This window comes from Mytilus californianus, unplaced genomic scaffold, assembly GCF_021869535.1.
Source record: "Mytilus californianus isolate M0D057914Y unplaced genomic scaffold, xbMytCali1.0.p SCAF_7, whole genome shotgun sequence".
NCBI classification, from domain to species: Eukaryota; Metazoa; Mollusca; class Bivalvia; order Mytilida; family Mytilidae; genus Mytilus; species Mytilus californianus.
Genome location: NW_026262723.1, coordinates 53,662,811 through 53,679,484, shown reverse-complemented (window position 1 = coordinate 53,679,484; position 16,674 = coordinate 53,662,811). Strand labels below are relative to the sequence as shown.

Sequence of the window (16,674 nt, the reverse complement as noted above, 5' to 3'; positions counted from 1 at the left end):
TAAAAAAAAATTGTTTCTAGATGGACTTTATTTACAAATATATTTTTTACTTTATATAAATTTATATATTTTTTTTTCAAAACCTTAATCACTTGCAGAAACATTTTCTTAAAATTATTTTACCTGGATCCATCAACGAATATTTACGGAGCCCCGCTTAATAACCTTTAAAGAAAAAAATATTTTGTGCGCTCAATATAGCTAACAGGGCTCCTTAATTATCAGGTAATGTTTTGTCTCTTTTGAATACCGAATATCTACATGCTTAGAAAAATGTAACCTATAAACTAGAGCGTATATAATTAAAAGAAATATTGTATATAAAAACAACAGTTACAGAGTACAACGAACTTTATAAATTAAACACACACACTAAAGACAATGAAAAATGCAAGGTAACAATTCGGATATAAGTCTTTAAACATCTGTAAATGAAATAACTTGTTATGCAATGAAATTGTAAGTCTTTGTTACATTATTGAATAAACAGATATGTTATCGTGAAATAGGACTGTGTGCAAAACAAACTAGATTTCACAATAAGTAAAAACATATTAGGCGTACTCAAAACCTAAATGTGAATGTGCGTTTTGAGGTTTCGTTATTATTGAAATGCATAATAGGTGTACAAGTGCAATTCTTGTGAAAATAATCAGATCAAATTTTTTTCTTCAATTTACGTTTCAGGCAATTCGTCTTTGAAGCAAAATGTTTTTCTCTGTATTTATGCTTTGAGACTCAGCAACATCTGGAAATTGGTACGGCGGTTATATTTCTTGATAATGTAGTACTACCGATCGTACTTAACTTTGAAATGTCTTATATACATAGCCTGCAAGTTGTCCGAATCATTGCATTTTTACTTTAAAGATATAAGGAAAGCTTTTGATAGTTACACAAGAATCACTGCTAAATTTAAGGCCTTGTTTTTATTAGAATTTTGTAGAATATCTGCAATGAATTCAAGTATTTAATCAAAATCACAGACGAAAATAAGTTCGTGTTCGTCATAAATGGGAGAAAAACAAGTGTGTATGTACACCCACACTTTTTTCACTATATATACAGGTATATGTTTAACATTAACAGTACCAATTTTACAACACCCGATGCTCATTTCGACTGTTTATTACTCTTCATCCCGAGACAGAAATATTTCAAATACCAATACTAATTTTGAAGATCTAATCAATTATACCCAAATCCATTTATTATAATCTGCAAGAGTGAGTAAGAAGTCAATTTTAAGTACAAGAAACGTGTACTATTTATGTACCTGTCCCAAGTTAGGAGTCTGTAGTTCAATTGTTGTCGTTTGTTCATGTCCGTCATATTGATTTTTCGTAAATTGTTTTGTTATAAATGATGCCGTTGATCTTCTCAATTAAATTGTTTCATTTTTTTCATGTCGGGGCCTTTTATAGCCGACTATACGGTATGAGGTTGTTCATTGTTGATGGCCGTCATGTTGACTATTATTGCTTACATCGACTTCATTTGAACTTTGGTGGATAGTTGTCTCATTGGAAATCATACCACATTGCCTTATTTCTATTTTTATCATATTTTTGCTTAGTGTTGAAAATGCATGAAATATTTGCCGCTCAACATTCATGCAGTTAACACTTTATAAAAATATCTATCAAAGTTAGCAGTAAACCTCAGTCATAGTTGCAGACGACTAATTCAAATTGAGAATGGAAATAGGGAATATGTCAAAGAGACAACAACCTGACCAAAGAGCAGAAAACAACCGAATGCCACCAATGGGTCTTCAACACAGCGAGAAAATCCCGCACCAGGAGGCGGGCTTCAGCTGGCCCCTAAATAAAAATGTTTACTAGTTCAGTTAAAATGGAATGGTATAGGGGGAGGGTTGAGATCTCATAAAAACAGGTTTAACCCCGCCGCATTTTTGCGCCTATCCCAAGTCAGGAGCCTCTGGACTTTGTTAGTCTTGTATGTTTTTTTAATTTTAGTTCATTTATATGTTTTGGCTAGGTCGTTAAATTTCATTTCCTTGACAATTATGTACACATTCGGACATGCTGGATAATTTTGTGATTACGGTAAATGACGCGGTTCCTAAAAACTTTGATTGAACTAATGCATCAATATGAGATGTCGTGTTATTTAACAGATACTTAAAGATTTTATGGCATTGCACCATAATCGTATGAAGTTGGTTTGTTGGAGTTCCTACCAATATAGTACTTACATTGCAATAGAAACTTGATTCTTGAAAATGACAGGAATAGAAAATAGATTTAAAAAAACAATTATTTCACCTATGTTAAATTGATGATGAATGACACTCCAGTATACATTGTACTCAAGATAACAAGAGAAACGAAATGAACCCTCTTTTTATAATCTTACAGACCTTGAACATTTTGTAGTTACTGTAATGATAAGGATGTATGTACGTATTAAATTTAAAGGCATTATTGAAATGTTCAAATGTAGATGTTTAATAACTAAATTTATTTCAGTAGAAAGCATTGATCATATTCTTAATTTCTGTGTATGTACACTTTGAATTACTGTTAAATTTTATATGCAAAATTATAGATGAACACAAGGATTCTGAAGGGAGATTTTTCTTAATTAACATTGAAATTAATGAAAATATCTACACACTAGTTAATATCTATGCTCCAAATAGATTAAGAGAAAGAAATAGTTTTTTCAAAAAAGTTAAATCTTATATAAATAAAAATGGACTAGGCCAAACTATCCTTGGGGGCGATTTCAATGATATTTGGTCATTGACTGATACAAAAAACAAAACTAAATCCCCCAAAAAATTTGATAAACCAGTAACAAGTTTGAAAGGGCTGATAAAATCATCCAAATTATTAGATATTTGGAGAATCAAAAATAAAAACACAAGACAATTTACCTGGTGTAGAAAAGATAGATCAGAAGCCACAAGGATTGATTATTTCTTTATATCAAAAGAAGTACAAAAAAATTGTAAAAGTTGTGACATTAGACCTATAATCCAAAAACTAACTGATCATAATGCGGTATCATTAAAAATTAATACTGACAGAGGAAATAAGGGACGAGGCTATTGGAAATTAAATTCAAGTGTTTTAAATAATGAAGATTACACAATTTTAATCAAAAAGTTGATATCTAAATATGAAAAAGATTCATTCAACTGCAATGATCTGGGGATACTATGGGATAACTTGAAAATAGAAGTAAGGGATGCAAGTTTAGACTACTGTAAAATTAAAGCTAAATTAAAAAAGGATGAAATTAATATTCTAGAAAAACAACTGAATAATCTTAATAATGAAATAGATAATGGTATTGATAAAAGTCAAAACTTAAAAATAGAAATTGAGAAGGTTGAAAATAAGTTAGAGGGTTTGTATAAAGATAAAATTAAAGGGCAAAAAATTAGGTCAAGGGTAAAATGGTTTGAAGAAGGGGGAAAAAATAGTGCATACTTCTTGGGACTAGAAAAAAGTCGTTAAACAAAAAAGATCATAACTGAATTATATGATGAAAATGGATCTACGACAACTGACCAAGATAAAATTCTAAATTTACAAGTGAAATACTACAAAAAGCTTTACGAGTCAACTAATCCTAATGATAATGATGTTAAAATGTATATTAAAGAAACAGAAATACCAAAAAAACTAAAAGACTCGGATAGTATTCAATGTGAAGGGAATGTAACAGAAACTGAATGTACAGATGCAATATTTAAAATGAAATTAAATAAATCCCCTGGTCTGGATGGGCTGACAGTAGAATTTTATAGACAATTTTGGGGTAGTCTAAAGAATATTATGGTCAAGGTTTTCAATAATAATTTTGAAAAAAAAGAATTAACAAATTCTCAAAAGAAAGGTGCTATTTCGCTTATTTTTAAAAAGAATGACCCTTTTTCATTAAATAATTACCGTCCTATAACATTATTGAATATTGATACGAAATTACTAGCTTATGTGTTGGCACAGAGACTGAAAAATGTTCTTCCTTCTATAATTAGTCTAGATCAAACTGGATATGTCAACAATAGATACATAGGTTTTAATATTAGACAAATACAAGACATTATAGATTACTCTGAAAAATTTAATATAGAAGGAGCAATACTTTTTTTGGATTTTAGTAAAGCTTTTGACTCTTTGGAATGGACATTTATGACAGAAACGCTAAAAAAGTTTGGATTTAAAAATGGCTTTATCAGATGGGTGGAAACTATGTATAATGGCATTAAAGGCTGTATTTTAAATAATGGGTGGGTTTCAGGTCCGTTTAAAATATATCGTGGTATACGACAAGGGTGTCCGATTTCTGCTCTTCTTTTTGTCATAACAGTAGAATTAATGGCAATAAGGCTAAGAAGTAATAAAGATTTTAAAGGAATAACAATAAAATTAGATGGAAAATCATGTAATTTAAAAATTTGTCAATTAGCTGATGACACAACTCTTTTTTTTCAGTCACGAAAAGAAATAAGTCTGGCTCTTAGTATAATTGAAACATTTGGCAGCTTTTCAGGATTAAAACTAAATAGAAATAAAACAGAGGGGATATGGTTAGGAAAATTAAAAAGTTCAAAAGATAAATATGAAAATATAAATTGGACAAATAAACCAATTAAAAGCTTAGGTATTTACTTTGGTTATGACAGAAAAGAATGTGACACACTGAATATGGAAAAAGTCATGGATAAAATAGCGAAACTTGTAGATAGATGGTCAAAACGAAGATTAACCCAATTGGGAAAAATATTAATCGTAAAAGCTCTTTTGCTACCAAATATAACTTACATTGCAACTAATAGTATCATAAGTAAAGATAAACTACAAAATATTAATAATTTAATATATAAATTTATTTGGAATGGAGGAAAAGATAAAATAAAAAGGTCAATAATTACTAAAAAATTTTCAGAGGGGGGTTTATATGTGATTGATATCGAGTCTTATATAAAATCAATACATATAAAATGGATTATGAAAATAATACAATCAGGGAATGCAAATTGGGCTGTATTACCAAAGCTATACCTCAATAAATTTGGCAAAATCTTACTTATTTTCAAGATAAATTTGAATAAAATAAAAATGCTAGATAAAAAAACATGGAACGAAACACCAATTTTCTATCAAGAGATGATAAAAACATGGATAAATGTTAACAATTGTAACAATATTAATCATGATCAAATTGAGAATTATTTAGATATTAGAAAACAAATAATATGGGGAAATAGATTTATAAAATTTCAAGGAAAATGTTTGTTCTTTGATAACTGGATTGACAGCGATATATTATATATTAATGACATAATCGATAAAAGGGGGAAGATATCAGAAGAAAAAATTATTTCAAAATTGAAAAAAAAAGTAATTGGATTGCAGAAATCTTAAAAATTAAAAATTCCATACCAAAACGATGAGTCAACATATTAAAATCAGAAGAATCATTCAAAACTAATGTTCATATTAACCGAACTAGAATCAAATTTCGAGACAATACTGATATCCTTACTATCAATAATAAAGACATATATAAAATAGTGCAAGGTCAATTTATAACAGAAACGCCAATTGGATTTGCTAAATGGGAAAGACTCTTTGGTAATGGAAGTCTCAAAAATGAATTTAAAGACTCTATTAAATTCATCTAAAAGATAATAAAATAAAAATGTTCAGATGGAAATTAATGCATTTTATTTTACCAAATGAACAGCTGCTTTTCCAGTGGAAAATTGCACAAAATGACCTATGTACTTATTGCAATGAACTAGATAACTATAACCATTTCTTCATTACATGTCAATATCATAAAATATTTTGGAAATCAATGAAAGATTTACTCAAAAGAGTTGGCATGGAAGAACATGTTATAAGTCTCCGTTCTCTTGTCATAGGATACAAAATTAATGATAAAGCTTACTTTGCACTTAATCATTTGCTTAGTTTAATGTTCTTTTCAGTCTATAAGGCACACTATGTTTCGAATAAAAAATCTAAATGGGTAGATACAATGAAAATATTTAAATATGAAATAAATAATATAGTAGAATTATATAGTTTGGTAAACATGAAGATAAATTGTTTATTAACAAAAGTGTATAACATTTTGAGAAAAAACTAAGGTAATGTTATAGAAATGTGAAAATATACATGTAGCATAAAGTATTTTGTAACATCAATATGCTGTCAATGTGCTTATAAATGCACCTGATACCTAAAATGTTAAGGTATACAAGTACTTATAATCTACTTATAATATATATATGAAAAGATCTGTACTTGGTGTGTGTGTGTGTGTGTTGGTGTGTGTGTTGGTGTGTGTGTCTACATTGTACAAGTATGTATATATGGGTGTGGATACTTTATTTGCTTCAAAATAATTGGCTAAGAAATAAAGAAAAAGGGGTAAAAATAAAGAACAATATAACTAATACCATGTTACTGGGCAGATATAGTAACTAAGTGTACAGAATTTGATGTTATTCTTGAAAATTTGAGGCAATTAATATTTTATAGCCTATCTGCATATAATTTCAAATGTGATGCTTAAAATGTATAAAACATGCAACTATGAAGGAGTTTTGTGTGTGTATCTTGGATGTTTGAATCTGTCTGTGTGTGTGTAGTACGAATATGACTTCAGAAAATTCAAGTATGTGTATGTTTACAAAATAGCTGATAGGTATTTTAAGGTCACGACACGGGATCATGTTCAATTGTTCATAACGTTATGTAGGTCAAATAAATAACACATTTATTTCAAATCATTTGATTTATAACAGATAAAAACATATAATTAAAACATCTCACCTTTTCGTATTTTTATTCCAAATTACAAAACATTGCAGAATTGTGTAAATCCCAACTTGAAGCACAAAAAACGTGCGAGGTCATCGACCAGTGACCGCATTTAGTTTCTGGAACATTTAAGATAGTATACAAAAACTCATTCCGAAATAAATAGTGATAAATTCCGTAATATATTGACGAACTTTTGTGATAACGTGTGTAATGTTACATGAATATATAGTATTTTATATAGAAAAAATTAACATATTTTGTAGTAGACTATTTAAAACAACTATTTGTAATAGCAATTTATTTATTTAGATATTGATAGAATTTTTTTTTGTTAATTCTACTGAATATTCTCCCTGGATATTCGGTGGCACTATTAACAGGGATACTTGATGGAATGCTGTACATCAAGTGTTATTGTTAACAGCAAGTTGTGCAATAAAGTATCAATTTGAGTGTTAAAAAAAAAAAAAAAAAAAAAAAAATTTTATATGCATGTACTTGTATTATCATTTAAGTATTAATATGGACAATTGCATGTAAGTTGGTTCTTCCTAGGTCAACATTTAAGAAAAAATACATTCTTTCTTTTATTAATGATTTCAACTGTCTTGTCTTTAATATGAATTTTTATATATGATTATTATTATAGAAAAACGATATCCATCAATGACACAAAATCAGTACATGCACAGCAAAAAACAAACAAAAAGCAAAGGAACAGTGCTTTTATTGCTTTTGGTCATCTCAAAGTCACAGTGAGGCCTTCAACACGGAACCAAAAAAAAAAACGCTCACCTCACTGCAAGTTTAAGACGACCCTAGCACCGATCTGAGAGGATTATATTACAAAACAATTCGGGTAGATTTTGTAAAATGTAACATCACCAAATCGGGCCTTGTCAGAAAGACATTATTTGTTCTATGTTTGATGAAAATTCCAAATTTTGAATTTTATATAAAAAAATGTTTTACTTTGACCTTTATTGGGTACAGAAAGTCGATAAAAAGACAAATACAAATGTTCAGTAGGAAAAAAGATATGTAAACTGTGTTACTATCCTGAATTAGACAACAATTGACATAAAAAGGGAATAGAATTACAATTTGTTATCTAAAATAAAATTAAACAAAGAAATAAATGAGTAAGAAACAGGGAGATGTGTATGAGTTGACAGTTTGAAAACGGATTGATTTATTTCAGCAAAAGGATCCTTTTTTCATCTTGAATCTGAAAGTTCTGGTACAGGGCGATTAGAGAGTGAGCCGATTGAATTAACAGGACCTATATGCTTAACTTTCTGGTATTATATGATTGGTAACACTTGGAATAATCTTACGTTATACACGACGTCTGATGTCAAGTTCAGAAACATCCTATCTATCTATGGCGATTCAGGAGATAAATGGAAGGAAAAGACGGTTTCTATTGATATAGCATATAATGATATCATTGTCATTGAAGGTTATTTGAAACAACGTGGCAGTATTTCATTCGATGATATTTCCCTGTCACAGGGTTCTTGCATTGGTAAGGAATATTTATGATAAAGCCATATGATAATTCCAAACTATATCATATTAAGGACCATGTTTATCCATACAATTAACAAAACAAATTTCTACATTCACGTTATTTATTTTTGTAAAGTTTGTAAGTTCTTAACGAATTTTAAACTGCATTGATATCTTTACACCAAGAGGTGTTCTTATTTTTTAGTTTATATATGAACTAGCTTTTAGTAACTGCACTCACTCACAGATACGTATTGTTAATGCTTAGTACCGATCTGAACCAACTTTGCGAGTGTCAAATGGATAGTCAAGGTCGTTAATCACTACGGTAACCGTATATCCGAACAGTGGCTAAGGGAACTAGGAGGGGGGGGGGGGGGGGGTTATTGTTTTTCCTAAAAAAAAATATTCTATTCCCCAATTTGATGAAAAAAAAATATTGTGGTCAAGCAGATGCCAAAAAAATATATACTGAATCCAGATTTCCCCCATACCTTATAGTGTTAAATTTTGAAAAAAATAATTTGATTGATAGCGTTTAAAAACTAAAAAAAAAAATGACTCAGACAAAAAAACATCATCCCCCCCTCCCCCCCCCCCCCCCCTTTTCCCCCTTTTGAAGTTAAATGGTTGCTCCCTAAGCCTTTTCAAAATTATGTTAACTGTTTGTTCTTGGTACATCACAAACAAAGCTTTAAGTATCTTCACTGTTATATTATTTACATGAACACTAACTCATCGAGTGGTATCAAAATGCATGTTTGCTAAATAAGGTACGTATTTCAAATGATAGCATTTCATCTCTTTTCAGAATTATTGAAACATTCTGAGCATTTCATTATTCTGCAATTATGTAATTTGTTTAGCAGAAAAATAAAAGAACCTTTAATGAAATAAAAAAAAAATGATAGTAATTTATATATTTTTTAATATGTTATTGCCACATAGTTGATTACATAATATCTAGTAAAGGTGTTTTCATAGAGGTCCGAGTTTATCGCATGTTAATACTTCGGAGTTCGTTTCACAAACGAATTTCATTATATATGTATCCGTCCGATCCGTTCATATTTTTTTCTAGTTCTACCAAAACATTATGGTGTCAGGGTTAAGGGTCAATCTCACGTTTAGCTTGCGATTTTCACTCGTCAGAAGCCTTATTAAATATCCACGAAAATGTTTACTAAATTATTATTTGCGAAATGTAACTGAAAATATGCTGGTCGAAAGATTATGGTGGCATTAAATAGGGGTTACCTCCCTCGGAAAGTCTAAATAATAAGTATGGTGATACAACTCATTTACCTCAAACATCAGAGACCTGAGGTCTTAATTTACAGCCCTTTCTTCATGATATTTTAAATAAAAATCGGAAGTGACTTTTTAAATCGAAAGGTACTTTTTTCAAACTCCTTTTCATAACAATGTATTCAAATTTTAGTTGGAAAGGTCTAATATACATTAAGTGAAAGATACCAAATGACTCTTTTCACAATTAAACTTATGATTAAAAATTGATCGTAAGTTATACTGAAATGTGTATGACTTACGAGTATTTTACTCTTAAGTTTTTTTTTGTGAAAAAGGCTGCAGGGTCTTTTATGTGAGGTCTTTTGTTCACAAAACAAATATAAGATCTATGTCACAGGTCAAGGTTATGTTCCGATTTTTTTGCGTTTCCTTGTAATGTATACGTTTCAAAACCGCTTTAGATATCTACGAAAAATGTTTAACTAAATTGTAACCTGCGATATATCGTAAGTGAAATTTTTTTATTGAAGGGGTACGTTCACATTCAAATGGAGTTTTCTTTACTGAAATATTTAAAGGTTATATTGGTGATTTAACTAATTAATCATTCACTTGAGAGATCTACGGTCTTTTGATTTGACTAATTTAACTAATTAATTATTCACTTGAGAGATCTACGGTCTTTTGATTTGACTAATTTAACTAATTAATCATTCACTTGAGAGATCTACGGTCTTTTGATTTGAGTTTCGTACTTTACGACATCAGAATTGGGATCAAGATAAAAGAACAATTTCACGTTATAGATATTATCCTTTGCTTTAACATTATACTGGTACATGATAAACCATGAATGTGGATGTTGTCTTTAGTAAAGAAACATGAGACTTCGAAAAAGGCATGCGAAAGTGACCTTTTGTAAACTGAAAGTATCAAGTTTGCACTAATTTCCTGCAAACGCACCTATAATCATATCTATAAAGTAACTTAACAAATTAATGTAACCGGAAATCACATTTTTTTTTATAAATTTTCTCTTTTATTTCAATCAAAAAGTTAAAAGAAATCATATATTTTAGGAATACGTGAAAAATAAGCTATAATAAACCATCAGAAGAGACTTGAAGTTAACAGAAAATCGGTTATTCTCTAGAGATCTTCCTTAAGTAAAAAAGGTATTATAAACTACGATTTTTTTAAAATCAGATTCAGATAAGATATCTTCCGACACTAGACATTTTCATTTACGCTAGAGTTACTATTTTGTATTCAAATTAAAAAAGGAAGATTTGAGATCATTGGTACCTTGAATTGTTAACTGAACACTTGTTTGTTTTATAGCTTACTTTCCGCCGTTTTTATTTCGCAACATGTCGAAAATATGTTTGGTATCTGATATTGAACAGTTTTTGCGCTTTATAAACAAACTCTCTTTAACAAAATACTAGTACTTCCTAAAGGGGATTTTTATCCCCGTTTTTCTTATTATTACTTCTATTTGAAAGCTTTTCTCAATATGTTCTTTACTTCCTAAGGATGGTCTGTTGTACAATGAATTTGAACCTAATCGTTCAGGTATCATGACAAAATATGTATGTCCTTTTGTTTATGACGTGAGTGATATGTTGATGTTCCTCATTTACTACAAGTCATACAGTCATAATGGCTTTTGGTATGAGGTCCTTGGTCCACAGTGACAACCAGAAAAGTCATGGTCATGTTTCAAATTTAAAACTATACTTGTTATTGCAACTCCAAAGAAACCGTTAAAGTTATCGGTATATGGTATCTGGTAAATTGTAAGTTGAGGCACGACGCATCACAATTTTTTTTAGGTCATAGTGCTGTGGTGAATTTGTATAGGACTTTTATCTCCTAGAATATAAAACATAAGATGTTTGGTAAGACACGCTCTTAAACATACATTGTACAGACCTAAGGTCTAACGATTTGAGATCCATTACTTTAACCTTGAAATTGAGGTTCGATCAAATGTTAATTTGACGTTCTAGATTTTCACATTTGCGAAAACGTCATACTGGATCATCAGCCATAAGGTCATTTGCGTTAGGTAGAAAGACAAATAGCCCTGAAAAATTTCAACTGGAAGTGACTTTGTGAAATTACAAGTAGCCATTTTAATTCGCATTTCATGTAAAGTACAAAGCAACCATTCATTTTTAGAATCAGTGTGAAGTAAACTATCGGTTGAAACCGGACGTAGCAATTATCTTCATTACCCAAAAAATATGTATATAGGAAAATATATTTTCTGTGTATTGAAAGCTCTTATACGACAAAGGACGTAGCGTTTTATATCCGGAAGAAACTTCCTCATTCTAAAGGAATTGGCATAAAAACCAAATATAATTGGAATTAGTGAAAAGTAAGCTATCAGATGACACCGCAATATACTATTCTAAACCGAAAGTAGAGTATCAGGTCCCTTATTTCAAAGAATTGAAATACAGATATCATATTTTTAAATTCTCACAAAATCATTTTCATCTGGCATCGTTTTGTTAACGAAGGGGCCGAGCCTAAACCAGTAGATTAACTTCTATCTCAGAAGTTTTTATTGCACTGTCTGACTCAAACTCATTGGACTAGTAAAAAATGCAGAAATAAAACAACATGTTATATGAAAAACTATAATATGTCCATATACATTTATATAAAATGTATACACAATGCATTATCAAAACATAAATTCGGGTGGGGGCTCTTAACAATAACATACACTAACTCAAGTCAAACCCCTTAATCAAACACTCATTAAAGCACATTTTCCTGAATTTGAAAAAGCAAATAAATGCCCGAAAGGGAGCTACAAAAAGAAATAATATGGCATAAAAGAAGAGGCGATATTGATACATTTAACGTCATTTTCTGATAAATATAAAACAAAATGCCTGATACGATTGTCAAGTTGTAAGCTTTATATTCCTCTATCAGCTCATCAGCTCAATAGTCAGTACTTCGGTACTGACATGATTTATAACAAACCTTTCTAAAATTGCCCTTTGATAAATTTAGAAAATATAAGAAACCAAGTTTTAAACTCCCTCAGACAAAGTTGACCTTAAATGAAGTTAGCTATTTTTTAAGGTCCTTTTTGGTCATATAGCTCATCAACTGTTTTGGTTTTTTTACATCCTTGGTTAAATAATATTTGGATTTGAGCGTTCCGGATGAAGGCAAATCCACAAAAGCCCTTCGGACGCAATAAATGTTTAACGTGTTGTTTTCATTTTTATTTCTACGTATAATGATCGTAAGGAAAAAACACAAAACTGTATTATATGTTCAATAAATAAAGCATTGTATATTCATTTCAGAGGATAAAGCATTCAATCAAACGTGTTTAAACATCTATCAACAAAACGAAATAGAGAAATGTGCGACATTTTACTTGCAAAATGAAAGTTTAGATGTAACATTGTACCCATCTTTTACAAATTCAAATAATGGAAAGGAGTGCATTGGTATGGAAAATGAAATTGTACCGAACTTAGCTCATGTTTGCAGAACAACGTATTTGTACAGCAACTGCAAGTTTGATTTAACGTCACTAATTTGGAATTACAATTATGAATGTTTTACTTTCAAAAAGAAGATATTAATCACATATCTATGTACAGGTCAGTAGTATTGTTCAATATTTTATCGACACTTTTTTTACATGTGTTCAAATAGGCGCCGGTAGTGTACATTACCGGGATTTGCTTAAACGCAAGAATGGTCTCTTGCGAACAATTTCTATTTTATCAAATATATTTATCTACAGAACAATAAAGCAGACCTATTATATGAAATCGAAAATTGTATCGATGAAATGCCATTTTAATGTAAAGTTTTGATTTTAATGATCTTTTCATTTAAATAACTCATGTAACCTTGAAATAAAATTGAAACTGACGAAATGTTATTCCAATTATGGGTTACCCCAAAGATAAAAAAATTAGATAGAAACCAACTCACAATTGGACCATTTAACGTAGTCCATTATAAAGATGAAGGCTTCAACAATCGGTAATAAGAAGGGCTGTCAACAAGTATTGAGTATTCGAATACTCGAGTATCGCTCGGTAAAACCAAAATATCGACTACCAAAATAATCTCTTCAAATTCGTTTCCTGTTAAAATTCTTTTTAAAATTCATTTTTTGAAAAGACCAATCTTCCGGTTAAAACTACAGCTTGCATATGGCTTCAGATTGGGCTAAAATTGTCATAATCATTCCACGAAACTGGTACCATCAAAGCGAATATTTTTGTCTACAGTACTGTTAGTCAAAAAGTTGCAAAACCGACTCTCCCCTGGAACAATTTACATGTTAATAATTCGTAAAAAGAAAAAAAACTCTGTGGTGATTATCAGTAAATTGTTTAGTTACAATCATCAGTAGTGACTTTTATCATCACGCCTTTGTAAATGTGTTTTCTTTACAATTATAAAATGTATTTTGTAATCATATACTGACAAGGTGTTAATGAAATTATTGATTGGATTATTCTGTTCTTAATTAAGTACATATAGTATCATTCGTGAGACGATTGTGCATAATTGCGTAGATATTTTCCAAGTAGATAATCTAGGATCGCTCAATTAAACCAACGAATACGCGATTAGTTATTCTTTCCAAAATAATTAGCATTTAAACCAATAATGCTTAGGAAAGACCATTTACCCCCTTGCATCGCGTTGCAGTGTTAACGCTGTATGTAGATGTATGATGTAGACTTAATACCCGTTGCGTGCTGATACAATCTTAAAACTTTAGCGGACATTGATGAACCATCAAAATTAAATTCAAAAGAATTAGCAAACCTGACCGCGAGATTACTTTGTTATGCTAACTTTATTGTATTACTTCCTTTAACCTATTCGATTCAATGTATCAATACATTTCACGTATTTTTGTATTATCGAAATGTCAATGAAAGTAATATATACTTCATGTTTTATCTTATGGAAAATAAAAGGATATAGTGTATTAGTTCATAATGCAAAATCACTATATGTATACTTAACAAAACCGACAGCAAAGAATGGGTGTTTTTATTGCTGTCCTTTTTAATATCACAGTAAGGTCTTCACCGTTAACCAAAATTTCGCACCTCACTGGTTTGAATGTATATATTTTTTTTAATTTTCGGTACATTTTATCACGGTAGAACGGATTAACCGCTCACTGACTTAAAACATTTGTTTTTACTTCATATTGTTCTACTTTATATAGGATACTTATTTGTCCGATCCGGACAAAACGGTCGTACATCTATGGATCAACTCAATGTGTTATGTGTGAACCTGTATGTATGGTATATTTTAACACTGTAAAAACGTAAAACGGAATTGAAACCATTTCCCCGATATAAAGATTTTGTTGTATCTGCTATTTAACATTCATATTCAAAATCTTATAAACATTGCAAGACCGTTGAAGTCCATAGAACGCTTCAAAGTTTGCTCCTTTTGGTGTTCATTCGATTCCCTTGGTGCGTTCCCTTGCATTTAATATAGTACAATTGGTGCTTCTGTAGGTAGATTTTTTATTTCCCGAGAGTATCACAAACCCAGTAGCCAGTACTTTGGTACACGCATGCATATTCACTACAAAAGTCTAAAAGTCTGAAAAGACCAGTTTTTGTCTTAATTTGCATGAACTTTTACTCGACATTCTCCAAAAGTATGACTTGTGTCTTAATTTTTCTTGACAAATTCTCATTTATATTAAATTTGTATGAAATTTACTCGACATATTTTCGACATTCTGAATATGGTCTTAAAATTTCTTGACAAATTCTTGACATTTGAATACTGTCTTGAAATTTCTCGACATATTCTCGACATTCTTATTTTTTCTCAGTATGGCTTGACATATTCTGAACATTTTAAATCATTTTAATTTAAAGTAAATTTACTTGACAGTTCTGAGTTTTACAAATTATGACCAATATTCATGATATAACTTTAATCTTTATTTCTCTTTATATGATATACTGTTGTTTCAAGTTACACTTCTTTACAACAAAAATAAAAGTTGGGCATGTAAAATAATTGAAAATTTGGGTATATAAATATTTTTACAAATGCAAATATGGCTATGAAATCTAAAGTATAAAAAAATTCAAATGTGGTTGTGTTGATATAAAACAATTTCAATGTGGGTTTTTAAATAATTACAAATTTTGATTCCTAAATCTTATAATTAAATGATTCAAACCAATCATACTGTAGACATATTTCATTCTACATTCATAATATTCAATGTTGATATGGTAAATAATTATTATACCAAAATGTGGTTTATATAAATAGCAAATTATGATGATATACAAATCATTCATTTAACAGAAGAAAAATTTGTGTAATGTCATCTGTTGGAATATATTAAGTATTACACATGGACAGGATGTTCCCCATAAAATTAAGGTATTCCACACCCCAGAGTACACGCAACTGTCAAATAGAAGTTATTGCTTTACCTGTAATCAGCCATACAACTTATCAGTTGACCGACCATGCCACTACAATTTAAAAAGTTTGTTGATAGATGAAAATGAAAATCATCATTTTGATGAAAAAAAAATTGAATTGAAATGGATTTTCCTCATCAAAATTATGAAGTTAATTATTTTAACATAAAAACAAATTGAATAATTCCCAAAGATTAAAAGAAAATTATTATCTACTCCAGGAATAATAAAAAAAATGTATTTATAATGGGTCCCATCAATGATTTCTATAGAAATGGTTCTCAAAAAGACATGCATAATATAGATCTAAACATTGTTTTCTTTTCAGGAAGGAGTTTTTTTTATTATTTATTAATATTTATTTTTGATAAAAAAATTATAAAATTCAACACTCAAATTTGAATGAAAAATGTTTTTGGGTTGTTCTAAAAAATGAATAAGGTTTTTGAATCAAGATTGGAACAAATTCTTTGACCTAAACGAAACCCCCCCCCCCCCCCCCCCCCCCCCCCCCCCCTTCTTTTTTTAGCTACACAAACCCAAAAGATGAATTGTGGGGTCCAAAAGAGATACAAGACACCTATTTTAGTAAAGCAAATTTGACTGACTGGCAGTTT

General features: G+C 29.9%; 1 protein-coding gene across 1 annotated transcript in view; it reads left to right on the top strand.

Moving 5' to 3' along the window:
• Positions 1-16,674, top strand: part of LOC127707509 (uncharacterized) — a 38,158-nt gene that overhangs the window by 9,086 nt on the left and 12,398 nt on the right. Inside the window, exons 4-5 of the mRNA XM_052212087.1 lie at positions 8,014-8,340; positions 12,914-13,216. Of these exons, the coding sequence (XP_052068047.1) occupies positions 8,014-8,340; positions 12,914-13,216 (630 nt within the window). The remainder of the gene's footprint in view (positions 1-8,013; positions 8,341-12,913; positions 13,217-16,674) is intronic.